The sequence below is a fragment of the Geospiza fortis genome, unplaced genomic scaffold (genome assembly GCF_000277835.1).
Source record: "Geospiza fortis unplaced genomic scaffold, GeoFor_1.0 scaffold366, whole genome shotgun sequence".
Taxonomy (NCBI): domain Eukaryota; kingdom Metazoa; phylum Chordata; class Aves; order Passeriformes; family Thraupidae; genus Geospiza; species Geospiza fortis.
This window is the reverse complement of record NW_005054342.1, coordinates 220363-235242: the sequence shown is the minus strand read 5'-3', so window position 1 is coordinate 235242 and position 14880 is coordinate 220363. Positions and strand designations below refer to the sequence as shown.

General features: G+C 38.6%; 1 protein-coding gene across 1 annotated transcript; it reads left to right on the top strand.

The window, feature by feature from the left end:
- The first annotated feature begins 5097 nt into the window (after positions 1-5097).
- Positions 5098-13753, top strand: SLC10A2 (solute carrier family 10 member 2). Its single transcript, XM_005422676.1, has 6 exons — positions 5098-5622; positions 8672-8790; positions 9919-10007; positions 12097-12272; positions 12879-13036; positions 13306-13753. Exons 1-6 carry the CDS (start codon positions 5201-5203, stop codon positions 13428-13430), a joined length of 1089 nt encoding a protein of 362 aa, XP_005422733.1. The 5' UTR covers positions 5098-5200; the 3' UTR covers positions 13431-13753.
- Positions 13754-14880: the final 1127 nt, after the last annotated feature.

Sequence of the window (14880 nt, the reverse complement as noted above, 5' to 3'; positions counted from 1 at the left end):
CCAGTCCTTGCTGAGGAACATGAAAACGTGCTTTTATTAAGAGATTCCAATCCAATAGAATCATTGAAGAACTTACACTTTTATACCTGGTAGCATGACTAATTCCTTTGATTTGTTATGAAGTTATCTAACTTTCAGCTTTTTTTATCAATGTCAGAAGTCACTCTTACAGTTTGGCAGTCAGAAGGCTACCTTATGCTTTTGGCAGTCTGTTGCTGTTTGTCTCACAGCAGCCAGTCCTTACTAAACATGTGAAATGTAGGTTTCCCCTCATACATCTATCAGGAAAGAGCAAAGTCTAAGGCCTTTGCATTCTCTTCCATGCATTTGTGTGGTAACTAAACTTCTGTTATGTTCTACTGAAAACTTTCACATTTGGCTACTTAAGAGGGTTTCCTGGTTTACAGCAAATTTGGGAGAGAGTCCCCAAAGGAGCTCTGGTAGGAAAGTAAATTCAATCGGCCCCTCCCCCCAACTGGTCCGGGAGAAAATACCTCCTTGGAGAAAAATGGGAAAAAACTGTTTATTAAACAATAGAACCTAAACAATATTAAACAATAAAACCCCTTGCCACTCTAAAAGAGACAACAAACTCAGAAGCCCCCCGTCCCCGGGTTGCAGCCTGGCTCTCTCAGTCTCTGATCAGTCCCTTTGGTGTTGGAATTGTCACAGGCCAGGCCCAGCCCAGTGGGTCACAGGTGCGAGCTGCCAGTGCTCCCCTGGGTGTTCAGTCCAGAGCAGGTTCCAAGAGGTCCGAAGAAAAGGGAGAAAACCACAGTCCAGGGACTCTTCTTTGCCTCAGCCAGCTAAAAACTAACTAAAAGTAAAGGAGAGCTCTCTGTCCCACTGTCTGTTCATCCACAGACAACAACAGTCCAGGAGAGGAATGCGGGGGAGTGAGTACAGTGTCTGGAAAACAAAAAAAAAACAAAAACTGTGCGCTTCGTCTCTCCCCCCTCCACTCTCTGCAACAAGTTTTAAAGGTGTAAAACTTATTATTATTCAGCATAAACAAATGAGACAATTTGGGGATTAAAGCATCATATAGTCAACCCAGGACAGAGGGGCACACGTGATTTGGATTGGGAAGTCTGAATTGTGTCAGAAAATGCAAAATCACTATGGATTTCTCCTTGTACAATAATTAGAGTTCTGACAAATCGTAGCAGAACCCTATCCCTCCAGCCAACCACTTATTCTGTGCACGAATCCAGCCATGATTGCAAGGTGCTTCTCTCACAATCACCACACCAGCCAGCTAAATTTGCCTGTAATCCAAGTATGTATGTACATCAGGCTTTTTTCCCAGCTGAGTTCAATACTTCAATACCTGTGCCCCCAATGTTTCTTTTGAAACTCTTTTGAAAGCTTAAGAGTGTTACAGGCAGTCTAGATGTCTGCTCCAGTCATGAAATGTAAAAATGTAAATGTAAAGATTCTGTAAGTTAGCTTTGCTGAAGACTTTGATAGGAAGCTATCCCGAGCTAGATGTATTTTAATGTCATCACTTTCTCTCCTGTTATTGCATGGAGATTTTCTATTCTTAATGTCTTCTCTAAGCTTTCAGTATAGTAAACTTTTAACAAATGAAAAAAATCTTCCATCTATAGCTGGAAACATATATACTAAAGTTTAAAGTTATAAGCAAGGTCAGCAATACTAGGTACAGCTGCTGTCTCTCTTTTAAAGATGGTGGTTGTCCTGGTTTAGGGCAAATTTTCAAGAAATTATATATATATAGATATATAGATATATAGATATAGATATAGATATAATATCCAGCATAAGCATCATAAAGTCACCCTATGACAGTGGTAAAAAGCAGGTAATTGACTTTAGAATTGACTTTAGGTAATCAATTATCTGAAAGCAAATATTCTTCTAACCAAGACATAAATATACTAAGAAGCATCTCAGAGTCTGAATTAAGCAGACAGGGAAGATTCATAAGTCTCATTAAGAGAAACATCACAGAAATAAGCACCACACAGCCTTTAAAGACAAACAGTTAAATAGCCTCTCCCAGTGCAGGCTCCTGTATGCACTTACTGCTATTGTTGTTTTATAACTGCCTGAGTTAATGGATAAATCAATTACCTAATTGTCAGTACAGGAACAGATCCTTACAAGTTCTACCTACCTGGATTTGTTTGCTGAAGTGACACTAAACTCACTTGAATAAGCTGGTAGCCTCATCGCTGCAAAAATTCAAGACAAATCATAGTATTGCTGTTTGTGATGCAAATATACATTTAGTTTGGTATTTCTCTAGATGAGCATTGATTTTTCTCATTTTTGATGTATGCTGACAGTGTCTGGGTATGTTAATCATCACCAAAATGCCACCAAGTTCACTGCACTGCTCCTTCCTTCTGTGAATGTCAATGGCAAATCCTTAAAATCACCCTGACTAACACGTGCAACATGTCCAGGCAAAAGATGCCAGCTAGGTTCACAGAGCAGTACATAGTCCATCTTACCAGTTAAGCAGCATAACTTAAGTGGAAAACAGGCAGTGAAACAGAAGGCATACAGCTAAGTATCTCTGAAAACCATCTCTGAATTGCTGCTTTCCTTGAGGATGTCTCCCACTGGCCTGCATTTAATCCATGCAAATGGATTAAATCCCAGAAGCACATTTTAAAAAGCAAAACAGACTTAGAGGAATGCTTGAAATCCAGCACTCCTGAGAGATCCGCCTGCCTCCTCAATAATACCCTACCTCCTGCAACATGCCAAGTTTTTTAACTGGGCCTGTAAATATTTCAATGTCTTGGATCAGGTTTTAGTTACCTAACACAGGAGGACTGCTTGATACAAAAAATCCCATCTGTGCTATATTGTGGCAATGTCAACCTAATAATAAATTAAATTCAGAAGGGCTCTCTTCTGTTTCCAGACACCATTTTTGTGATCTAAGGTTTTATACAGCTAGCTGATGAAATAATGACTTGCAATCATCCCTTTTAAAATAGAGGGGAAAAAACAAAGGCAAAGCTAGCAGTTAAATACAGGTTAATTTTACACAACTTGCTGCTCCACAAGGCCACACTGGCTGAAGTGCTGTTTGTCCTTAGCTAAACACAAAACCTGAGGATGAAAATCTCCCCCTACACACTATTCCCAGAAATCAAACTCCAAAATGACAGCTGCACAGTCTTGTCCCTTAGCAGAGGCTGGAGACCCAAACCAGGGACATTTCATCTGTGCTGTCTCTGAGGATACAACACCAAGGATCCCTGCAGCGCCCAGTCAAAGGGTCTGCAGGGAGATAGAGGAGGTAAAAGCAAGACCCTGCATGAGGCTCTGCTGAGAAACAGCCACTCTAAGCCTCACCTCCTCTCCCAAACTACTCACTCTGGGTTTCCACAGCATACCAGACATTTACAGGACTAGGAAAGCTGCCCCCACCCCAAAGGTTTGCTGGAGATTTCAAGACACTTGTAAAAAAAATTTAGTTTCAACAAGAAGCAAGTTCAAGTGCAAATCAAGACTCTGATAGAGGTTTTATAGAAAATATTAATACAGCATTATTAATATGGCTGTAAAAACCTTACTAGCCCTTTAAAAGATTTGGATTGAAAAGTAAAATCTCCTAAAACATTCCATTTGAAAGCAAGCATAAAAGGGAGAATAAGTTTTTCTGCCAAACTGAGATCTTGTGGCTTTCTTTTCTTTTCATCTGCTCCTTATTACCTTACTTGTTGTTCTGTTAGACATATCCTAGTCACAGAGATGTGGCACTAATCACAGGCTAGGAGTTGCCAGCTGCCTGGGAGGATAAAGGTACTCTGACATTATCCCATCAGGCACCCAGCAGTGACTTAGGAGATACAACCATTTAGCTGACCCCTCTGTAAAGAAACAGGTGCCATCTTAGCATGCTGGGAAATCCTTTCTAAGGCAGTCATCTCCCCCTACAAAACTCAAGGTTTAAAGTTTAAAAAAAAGCAACCCCTATCATTACTATCATTTCACACGTTGATGTTAGGCACAAAGTGCTGCGACTTCCAGTGAGAGTCTTGCTTGCTGAAGATAATTATGGCTTAGCATGTTACTCTAGTAAAATATATTTCTGTGTTGAAAAATAAAGGTTATTGGGGGGGCATCAAGTGCACTTTACATGTCAGACTTCATTTTAGTCTAAGATCTACACTTGAAGATACTTCTGCCACAAAGCTTGGGCACAGGTAAAGAAGAATTATTAAGATTCTTTGTCTGAAAACCAAATTTCCAGATTTTCATGGAAGCCTGAGAAGTAAATCTTTAAAAGCTTTTCAAAATTTGAGACTGCTTTTGAGCCATGGGGATGACAGAGCACAATAAACCTATGTCCTAACCTTTGTGCTGCACCTGGTAAGAAAAGGTGACCTGCACTGTCATCCCTGGTGTGGGTGCTGAGCGTGTCGTGGCAGGGAAGGGGATGTGGTCAGCTTGCTGGGTGCCATGGCTCCAGAGTCGTGTGCCAGCCTCACTGCCCTGTTCTCTGCTCCCCACACTTGACTCAGAGAATATATCTCCTTCCTCCTCCACCCTTGCCACCCCACTCTCCTCCTCTCACTGTCCACCACTTACATTCCAAGCTGGATCAGAGTGTGACTGCACCCGCTGCACCTGGCAGGAGGTGTCAGGAGGACCCTGAATCTCCGTGCTGCCAGAAAAAAAGATTCCATGTCATTCAAAGGAGCCTGTGTGTTGTGCTGAATGTTGCACCCGTTAGCAAGAGTTGCAGATTCAAGTCATACCTCAGGACTTCTGCTCAGGGTTTCTTGTGTCTCGGTTGCTCACCACACAGACCCCTGTACTGCCAGCAACATTGCATGCATAAGGAGGTCTCCCAAAGGCATGCAAGAAACTCAAAGAATGAAGTCTAAACTTTCTCTTCCTCCTGTGATTCTCATTTTATGGGTTTAGCAGCGCTACAAGCCTCCTTTACACCTTTAAATATTAACACAGCTATTCTCTTGATGTGGGATCCCTCATTACCATATGAATAAATGATTAATGGTCAGTGTACCAAAGAAGTGCAACTTTTATAACTATATGAATCAGCACTGAGCCAAACCCTTCAAGAGTAGTAAGAGTTTTCTGGCAGTTATTGCACTTTATTGCTTCCTGGATCATTTAAAAGAAGTCAGTGACAAACAACTGTAGGCTTGAAAGTTTACTGCAGATACAGGGAGCAGTTCTGTATTTCAAAATGCAGACAAACTTTCTTTCCCAGCAATTTAATGCTGGTTCTTTGGCAGAAAACTCCACAGCTTGTCCAGCAAATGCTACTATTTGTGATGGCACCTCTTGTGTATTGCCAGAAGATAATTTTAATCAAACTTTGAGCGTGGTTTTAAGTACTGTTCTAACAATCATGCTGGCTTTGGTGATGTTCTCCATGGGCTGCAATGTGGAAATTAAGAATTTCTTGGGCCACGTAAAAAGACCCTGGGGTATATTTGTGGGTTTCCTTTGCCAGTTTGGAATTATGCCTCTCACAGCCTTCTTGCTCTCTTTGGCCTTTGACGTCCTTCCTATTCAAGCTGTCGTGGTGATGATCATGGGATGCTGTCCAGGGGGCTCAGCCTCGAATATCATCGCCTACTGGGTGGATGGAGACATGGACCTAAGGTAAGAGCAGCTCTTCTCTAAGTACCTCATGTGTCTCTTCTCATTGTAAATTTTACATTGAAAAGGACTGTTTGATCTGTCTGATGTTTTTCTTAGCTTCCTGGCACATGCATGGTGGTTTCTCCTTATAAAGATGGTTAGTTACTGTAATTGCAGTAAATATAAGCAGAATAGCAAATATCCTTGGTTCATTGGGAATTCATGAGAAGATATCACAAGAGAATTGTGTACATTAGAAAATATCTTTATTGATAAACTTCAGATCCTGGAGCAAATATCATCTATGAAGACAATTAAAATAATATATATTATGAAAACTTTGCCCAAGTTAAAATTACTTTTCTTTCTCCCAAGATCTTGAGTAATAAAAATATAAAAAAACCATAGGATTTTGGGACCAGAATCCTCTATACAAAATAGCAGCTATGCAACTTTTCTTGAAGTAATGTTTCTTGGAAAAGAGTTCCTGTGGAAAAATATTTTCCCTCATTTTGTGTTCGATACAATAAAAAGACAGGTATTTATTTTCTCAATGAATACTAGTTCTAATGAATACTTGTGATAATTCTTTCTACTCCTGGAACCTTATGCAAAGTCTTCAAACTGAGGGAATATTTTACAGACTAGAAAGCACGACTGAAGGCAGCCCTGCATATTGGCAGCGTAATGGTCTCAATGACAAAGTGCTATCAACTCAGAAACAGATGTCTAAGGTACCTGACATGGCCTAGAACATCAAACACACAGGAGAAGTGAACCCTACTCTTAATGCAAATTCCAAGGGGGTTTTAGAGACTCTAAGAGCCTCTAAAAACAAGTTGTCTTTTTATTTTTATGTCCTGATTACTTTGGTCTAAAATAAAGAGGATCATTTCTCTTGTTCCTACAGAGTAAAATAAATTGGAGCATTCATCCAATATATCACATGCCAGTCAACTAGAAATGGAAAAAAATAGTAGAAGTAAGAAAGATGCGGAGCTAGAGTAAAAAGTCTAATAATGTTAATATTTGTAGCTTTAGTAAAATATTTTTTTTCAACCTTTGAAAATATTGAACTTTTCTGTCACATACAGGTATTAATGTAGAAAATAGCTTTCAGATTACAAATGAGGTTAGCCCTACTAATCCTTGACTTCCTCATTGTAGACAAAAAATCTATGATATTAAGAGCTGTAAGACTCATAATTTCAACTAATACAGGTCTAAGAAATCACAGATGAGAGGATATTGAGTACAAGGCTGAAATTTTGTTCTAATCTCTTCCTGAAAGAATAAACTGAGCTAAACTACCCTTGGTCAGCTCTGCATGTTCAGAGTTGCTCCAATGAAATCAGTGTTAAAAATCCAGATTTATGATGCTATAAACATGAACAGGATTTCTATCCCATTATGATGACAAAGGCTGAAGTTAATTGAAAATGCCTTTAAAAGGTTATTCTTCAGGTAAAGACCTCTACCTTAGGTCAAAGGCTTTTGGTCAGTACCTTTGCAACAAAGATGCAGGGACCACAGGATACAGGAGGTACATCAGATTGTCAAGGGAGGCATGTTCTCTTCTCAATAGAAGAATAACATTAGAAGTTGTATGAATGGTTTCTGGAGCCACCACAGTATTATAGAAACCTGCCCATCGTATCAGATAATGTTTTGGTTTTAACTGTAATATTTTATGATTATACATTACAACCCATGGTCATTGTCTATACTTCTGCTTCAAAACCTCTGTGCAAATGGACCACAGGTTAGAGAAGGAATTACTTTTATAATTAGCATTATAATCATAGTCAGGTGGAGTACGATGTTTCATATCTTTCTTAGTAAATCAAATCCAGCTGATATCCTCTAATGCTTCCCCATAGAGATATCTTTTGATATTTCACAAGAACAACAGCTTCTGCGGAAATGGACTGGGGTTAGAGGATAGCCAGACTTTGGAGAAGGAGGTACATTCAGGGACAGTGTAAAGATACAGGAAGTACAGAGGTAGGAAACATGAGGGGTTTTTTTTTCCATTTGGGACTTCATCAAACCTTAATTGTAGCCTGTAACTCTTTTTCTCAATAGGAGACTTCTATAGGAACTCTTTTGCCAGAGGCTCCTGCAAATTCCTAACCAATGACTCTAAAGCAGAGAGTGACTAGAATCAAAATGAATGCAGATATTCCTGTGGTTTCTGCATTAATTTTTCTAGATTTCTCTGGATCTGCTCAGCTTGTGGCCAGGATCAGTAGTCCCTTTTCTGAGGACAAGCAACAATAAAGGGAAATCTGAAGGGAGGCTCAGAAGAAAGCTTCCAAAATCTCTTAACTAGAACCTTCTCTCACTATTTTTATACCAGAAAAAATGAGATTTGCATGCATAATTTTATCCACTGTATTCCAATTCCAACTCCTTAAAATAAGGAATCTCCTCCTTATTTTAGATATCTTGCCTTTTCCTATTTCTTCACTCTTGTAGCAGAATGCATCTTTTTGTACAATAAAAAACAGAAATATCTTTGCAAAATGCAGGAACAATCCTTATGCTAAGCCTCACTGAGCAATTCTTAGCACCTACTTTTTGGCCTAGAGCAAAACAAACCAGAAAAGGGAATTTTATTTTATCACATATTGTAGGCAATGAAATGGATTTCTGTGCTATTGACTTCAGAGTGAAATTTTAACACTCTAGAACTGCTGGTATAAGGAAAAGCTCCATTTGATGTCCATCTCTGCCCCTGTTCCCTGCTTACTCTCCTCTCTGAAACCAGCCAGAAAAGCAGCATGGAGACATATTTGCCAACAGACCTTTCTGCTGGCCACCTGTCTGACTGCCTCCTTTGTAGCAAAAAAGTTATGGTTCTGTGGCTGCAGAACACCTTGATTTTTCATGTTCTTTTCTTTTCAGCAGAAGCCATTCCTTTCATTTAGCTTTTCTCTAAGTGATAAATTGTCTGTAGCCAGCAACATTTCTTGCACAACCTTTCACAAGGTGTGAAATGGTAATAAGAAAATGAGAAAGACTATGGGCTAGATGAGATGAACTGTCACTGTAACCAATTTCTTTGCAGCATCAGCATGACAACTTGCTCCACGCTGATTGCAATGGGAATGATGCCACTTTGTCTCTTTATTTACACCAAAATGTGGACTGATGCTGATGCAATTGTACTCCCCTATAACAGCATTGGTGAGTCCAGTGAAATAGCACTTTCTCTTCTGTCTATCCTCCATTCAGGACAACCTATACCATCATCCTGCAGTCAGGAAGAAATCACCTCAGATTTTTTTTTTTAAATTCTCTTTCTACTTTTTAATAACCTCCATGGGCATTAGGCACCAAAAATCACTTCATATCATCCACAGCTCTGCCAAAGAAAGACTTGAAGCTGTTATAAATATTGTACAGATAATTATGACAAGATTGTGCTTGTTTTTCTTTCCAAATGGCTTTGAGACCTACATGGTAGTGGGATAAGAATATAGAATAATTCATATAGGAATAGCTGCTTCTTCTGGATGAAAGTGTTTATAACAGCTTTAAGACACAATCCTGCAAAGTGCTAAATGCTGAGGCCATAATCTGGCAAAATACTTAAGCACACGTGGATAATTAAGCAAGTGATTAAAGCTGCTGAGTCTCTTTGAAAAGCTGCAATCTACACTGCCAGGAGTGGCTTCATTTGACTTCCTGTCAAAAATCTCATTCAGCTACAAAGAGAAAATAGTTAAAGTATTTAGAAATACATGCTCCAGTGCTTTGCAGAGCTGTGGCCCTAGTGCTTATCAAGTGCAGTTCCATGTTGTGCTAATCTTAAAAGCCAGCAGAATCACTTTCACATTCTTCAACTTCACTTCCCATTGTCCTTGGGGAAAAACAAAAATCCAATACGTTGCTTGTGCTTTCAAAATAAATACTGGAGGGGGAAGGCCAAAACAAAAGAAGCTCTAAACTGGTTGCTGATACGGTACAGTAGCGAAACACCTGCAGACAAAATGAACATTTAATATAGCTACTCACATCACAGGATAGTGATGATTAGCACACTCAGATTTCTGTCTGCCTTTCTGATGCAGGTGAATGAGCATGTAGCTCAGCAGAATGGCAATTACTTCAACAGGCTGCCAAAGATAATAGAGTCTATAGAAAAGCAAATAGGCAGGTGTGGGTAGAGTGTGCATGAGTGCTCCAGGATGTGCACACCAGAAACCTCCCCTGAAAGGCTTCTCCAGGCCCACAGTCACTCGTCATGGTGCCTGTTCTGTGGTGAGCTCTTGCACCATGCAGGGTCTTGACTTCTCTTTTCTTTTTTTACAGGGCTTTCTCTGGTAGCTCTTGTAGTTCCTGTTTCGGTGGGAATATTTGTCAACCACAAGTGGCCTAGTAAAGCGAAAATCATACTTAAGGTAGGATATATAAGGCTGAAGTATAAGCAATTATGGACAAATTATGGAATCAGTGGGACCACTGAAGCAGTACATTGCTATTCATAGTATTAGTACTTGACTTCATAAGACCTGGAAAGTTTTCAGCAGAAAACAAATGAGGTGCTGTGGAAACGTATTGCTTTTCCCCTGCACAAACATGCATGAGTTGCATGCATTATTAGCAACCATCATTATCTAAAGAACCTACTTTTGTCTTTGGCTGCAATTATGTTAGTAATTGAGTTCAGTATATAATGTAAACTGAAATTGGATAGAAAATCATTCAGGTGAACAGAAAGCAGTTTTTTCTCTGCAAAACAATAAAAAAATAATTCTGGATCAAAATGCCTTTGTCCTTTTAAGAGAGTTTCCTGATTTTTTGTGAGCCAATTTTTGAGTGTGAAGCCAAGTTTTATTAAAAAATAATAAACATAAAATATTCCGACTCTAATATAAACCTTAAAAGACTATTCACAAAATACAAGATGCCACCTTTGAAAGATGGTTTCAGTTCCATCAAAAATATGGGGATTTTGGCAAAAAAATGTTCTCATCAAAATAATAATTCAGCCACATCTAGGGTGACAGCAAATTAATCATTCTGTACATTTCATTTAGGTTTAAAGAGATTTTCATATGTGCTGAGAATTCTTGGCCTTTGCTAATCATTCTTAGTTAACAAATATATTATCTAAATTTTCTTAAAGAAAACTAGTCTGGTCACCTGTTTTTCTACCTATATTTGTTATCACTTCTTTGCTATTGGCTCAGACAACATAGAGCACAAGGTCTTTTTTAGTCAACCCATTTTCATTAAACTGCTAGCTTATCACATTGCATTTTAAATGCATTCACATCTTACTATTTCCATTTAATCAGTTGAGGGGAAAGCATGGACTTGTACACTCGCATGTAAAGACACTCTACTTGATCTCTCAGCAAAACCCCATTTCATTCCTTCTTACTGAGTGCGTGAGCAGCCCACAGCCTTGAGAGTTTTCTTTGTGTAGGACAATGAAGCATCAAGTGAAGATTGAGCCATAGCTGTCAGATTAAGGCCTACATAGTGAGAAATTCAGACAAGAGAACAAAGACTGTGCCAGGTGAAAGAGGAGCTTGTCATGGCCAGACCATGTTTCTTCTTCCCAAGTGCATGTGGTTAATAGCTCAGCCAAACAAAAGCACTTGTTCACTCAGTGCTCTTAAAAATGCGTCAGCCAAAGACTGATAAAACCATTTCAATGGCAATACATGTTTTAGCTGAGGAATAGAGTCCTGTAAGCTTAGACTATGAAGTGTGTCTCTGAGATCCCTGGCAACATAGGCTACAATGACAGACCTTCCACTTGGGTATTGAAAAGGGAGTGAGTTATAACTTTTTTAGGCAAGTAGTGGTAAAGGTCTCAGTACATTCAGTCACAAGAAATAACATCAACTACAGTGCTTAGGTCTATGTAAAAAGGCTATACAAGCTCATAACCAGTTTTCAAGCATGAATTTTTAACCTCATTAAAGATTTACTCCTGCATTTGGCAAATAATTTCCTAGCACTAGCTCACTAGCAATCTAGTGTCTAATTAGCACGCACTGTACTAAGCCTCAGAGTGATTCACCAAGGAGGGGAGGAAAATGCAATATTCTACCTACTAGGCTGTCAGCTTCTCAACAACTCTGGGGAAATTTTTCTAATGTGTGCACCATTCCTCACTCATATCACACCTGTGAAATTATTTTTAATCTCCAGCCCTAAGTACAATTGTAGTCAAGGCTTCAAAAGACTAGTTTTACAGATATCTGCTATAGAAACATATTACAGCTGTGTCTTGATCTAGAGCTGTAGTCACACCTTGAAGTACATCGTACATCTCCTGTTTGTTAAAATGGCAACTATCTCATCTCTCTGCCTGCTTTGAATTGCTGTAAACACTAGGTTTTGTGTTTAATGTGACGTTTCAGTGACTCATGTTTGACACCATGCTTTTTGCCATTAAATTTCCTTGAGGTGTCATATGCGCAGTACTGTGTGATTCTGTGAATCTGACTCAGTCCCTCTTCTTTTGCTTCCCAGGTAGGTTCCATTGTGGGAGCAGTGCTCATCGTGGTCACTGCTGTGGTTGGGGGAATACTCTACAAAGGCTCCTGGGTTATCACACCAAAATTATGGATCATTGGCACCATATTTCCAGCAGCTGGATATACTCTAGGATTCTTTCTGGCTCGTCTAGCTGGTCTGTCTTGGAACAGGTAATGCATAGCCTTTATTCAACTGTGTAAAAAGATTTTATTCAGCAATTAATCAATGCTGAGAGTGCTCCCTAAACATTAGTTATGTTACAGAGTCACTCACTCACTAAGTCTGCTTTTTGATGTTACAGAGTCACTCATTCACTGTCTGCTTTTTGCCATACTAAGTGCAGACAAAACTTTTCTTGTGAACATTTATTTACAAATTCTGACGATAACATTTCCTCCAACCCTTCATATGTTTTCCCTCTGTGTGCCAATGTCTTGCACTTCAAGCAAGTGAAACAGACCTGGCTTCTAAGTGGTTTGGAACTGCAGTAAAACCTCTCATGTAGATGCAGCAGTCTACAATTTAGAGCACCATTGCAAGAGAGGGAGACAGTGAGTGCCACATATGTGCCTTGAAGGCTGTTCACAGTCTTCTACAGCTGCTGAACCACCAATAATTGGTGATACCGGCCATAGGTGGAGTGTTTTGCTCACTATGTCAGCTGAAGGGAACAATTTTCTTAGTTATCCTTTACAATTTTTGCTTATCCAGATTAGTAAAAAGCACTGGATCCACTGGATGCTATTTCCCAACTGTCTTTGTATTATTCCTTTTAGGTGTCGTACAGTGTCTCTGGAAACAGGCATGCAAAACACTCAGCTATGTTCCACTATAGTACAGCTCTCATTCACTTCTGAACAACTTGAACTGATGTTTACTTTCCCACTCATCTACAGCATTTTCCAGCTGTTGTTTGCAATACTAATTTTAGGAGGTAAAGTATAGTAATTTTATATTATAACACTATAATTATCATTGTTATTACCAGTTTAACTTTTCATGTATATTGAGAAAACAAGAAGGGATAAAAATAATCAAATGGATTTCAAAATCAAATCATAGCTTTAAAAAGACTTTCTGGAGGTTTGGAAATGTTTTAGCAATATAAGGAAAGAAATGTTGCATAGATATATGTTACTACAGCATTTTTCAGGTAATTTTTATAATCCTTTTATTTAATATTGTCCATATATTGATCCTCAGGCTACCGTCTTTACAGAAGACGCCATGTCAAAACAAAGACAGATGTTGAGAAAACAGTGCAAAAAGAGGATTCAAAATCAGGAGATAAAATAAATGGAGGATTTGTATCAGATGAGATGAAATAGACAATTACGTCTGCTTCCACCAGCTGTGAAAATAAAGAATATATGGGTTTTTTAAAACTTTTTTTTTCACATGCTGTTTTTTCATGGAAATATTAAACAAAAGAAGAAGTTCTGCTGACATTGTACAGCGAGACTTTAAAATTATTTACTTAAGAAAAAACTATTTTGATTTTTAACATGGTTTTTGCCACAATCGTAGAATTTGGTTTTCAGGATAATTTCCTAAATTATGGATTATTTTACATTTTATTATTATGCATTATTTAACAAAAATAAGAATAAAAGTGGGCTGTTGCTAAAAAGAAGCAAATATCTGCAATACCAACTCCAGCCCATGATCCTGCAAATCCATCTGCTAGTCTCAGCCCCACATAAAACAAAAAGAAATCTTGTGCAAGTGTCTGAGCAGGAACAAGAGTTGATATGGAAGATCTGGTAAGGCTGAATATGAATCAAGCATGAAATTGGACCAAGCCAATAATGAAATAAAAGTTTCATTTAGGTCAGTCTGGGCAGACTAAAGCACTGTATTAATTGCTTGAAGCATTAATTTATTCTAAAGCTATAATTTTAGCAAGTGAAAGGCACCTTATGACTCCATTATTTTTCCCAAAGTAATAGAAAGTAATAGAATGTAGCAGTCTTACATCTTCAGTCTGGGTCTTTTAGGTGCTGGAAACAGGAACAGAGAGGCAAAGGTAAGGCCTTAAGCCTTGAGCAAGTTTAGTGACAGCAGTGACAGCTGCATACAAAGGAGCAAGCAGAGGTTCTGGAATTGTAAGAAATTATCAGCTTCTACGCTGAAAGGAAGGCATTTGAAAATGGAACAAAAAATATCCCTGATTCAACCAGGACTGCTACCACCGATCTTAACATGAGACAGCAGTGCTTGGAAAGAGTTACATATTTTTATTTTATAAGCTAAATAAATTTGAACCTGCCAGATGTCTATGACATGTAGACATTGGTGTAGTTGACAATTTTAAGATTTTATTTATACCAACGACAAATAGAAATAATTGGATGTACACATACATTATATATTGTTTGTTTCTGAAAATTCAAGAGTTCATGTGGAAACCTCTCCTAATTTTGTGGAGAAAATAAGTACAATTCTAAGGGAAATAGTGCAGTAAACTCCTTGCAGCTGTAATTTTTTAGGAAAACACTCAGTAACATTGGTCCTGTAGCTGTTATCCAGAGAAAATATCCAGAGAACTTTAGGTAAATGGATGAGAGGTTGGCTGACCAAAAAATTGAAGAGTGCACCAACTATCAGCACATGGAAACAATATACCTTTCTGTCATATTCAAGTGGACCTTCCAAAGTATGGTGAATTAATGTGGTAGGTTTTTTACAAACACAACTGAAATTTTGGAATTTAAGTTCCCAACATGCAGCTTTCCACTGCGCAGAAACATGCCCAGTACTAAACAAGGAATAAATTAT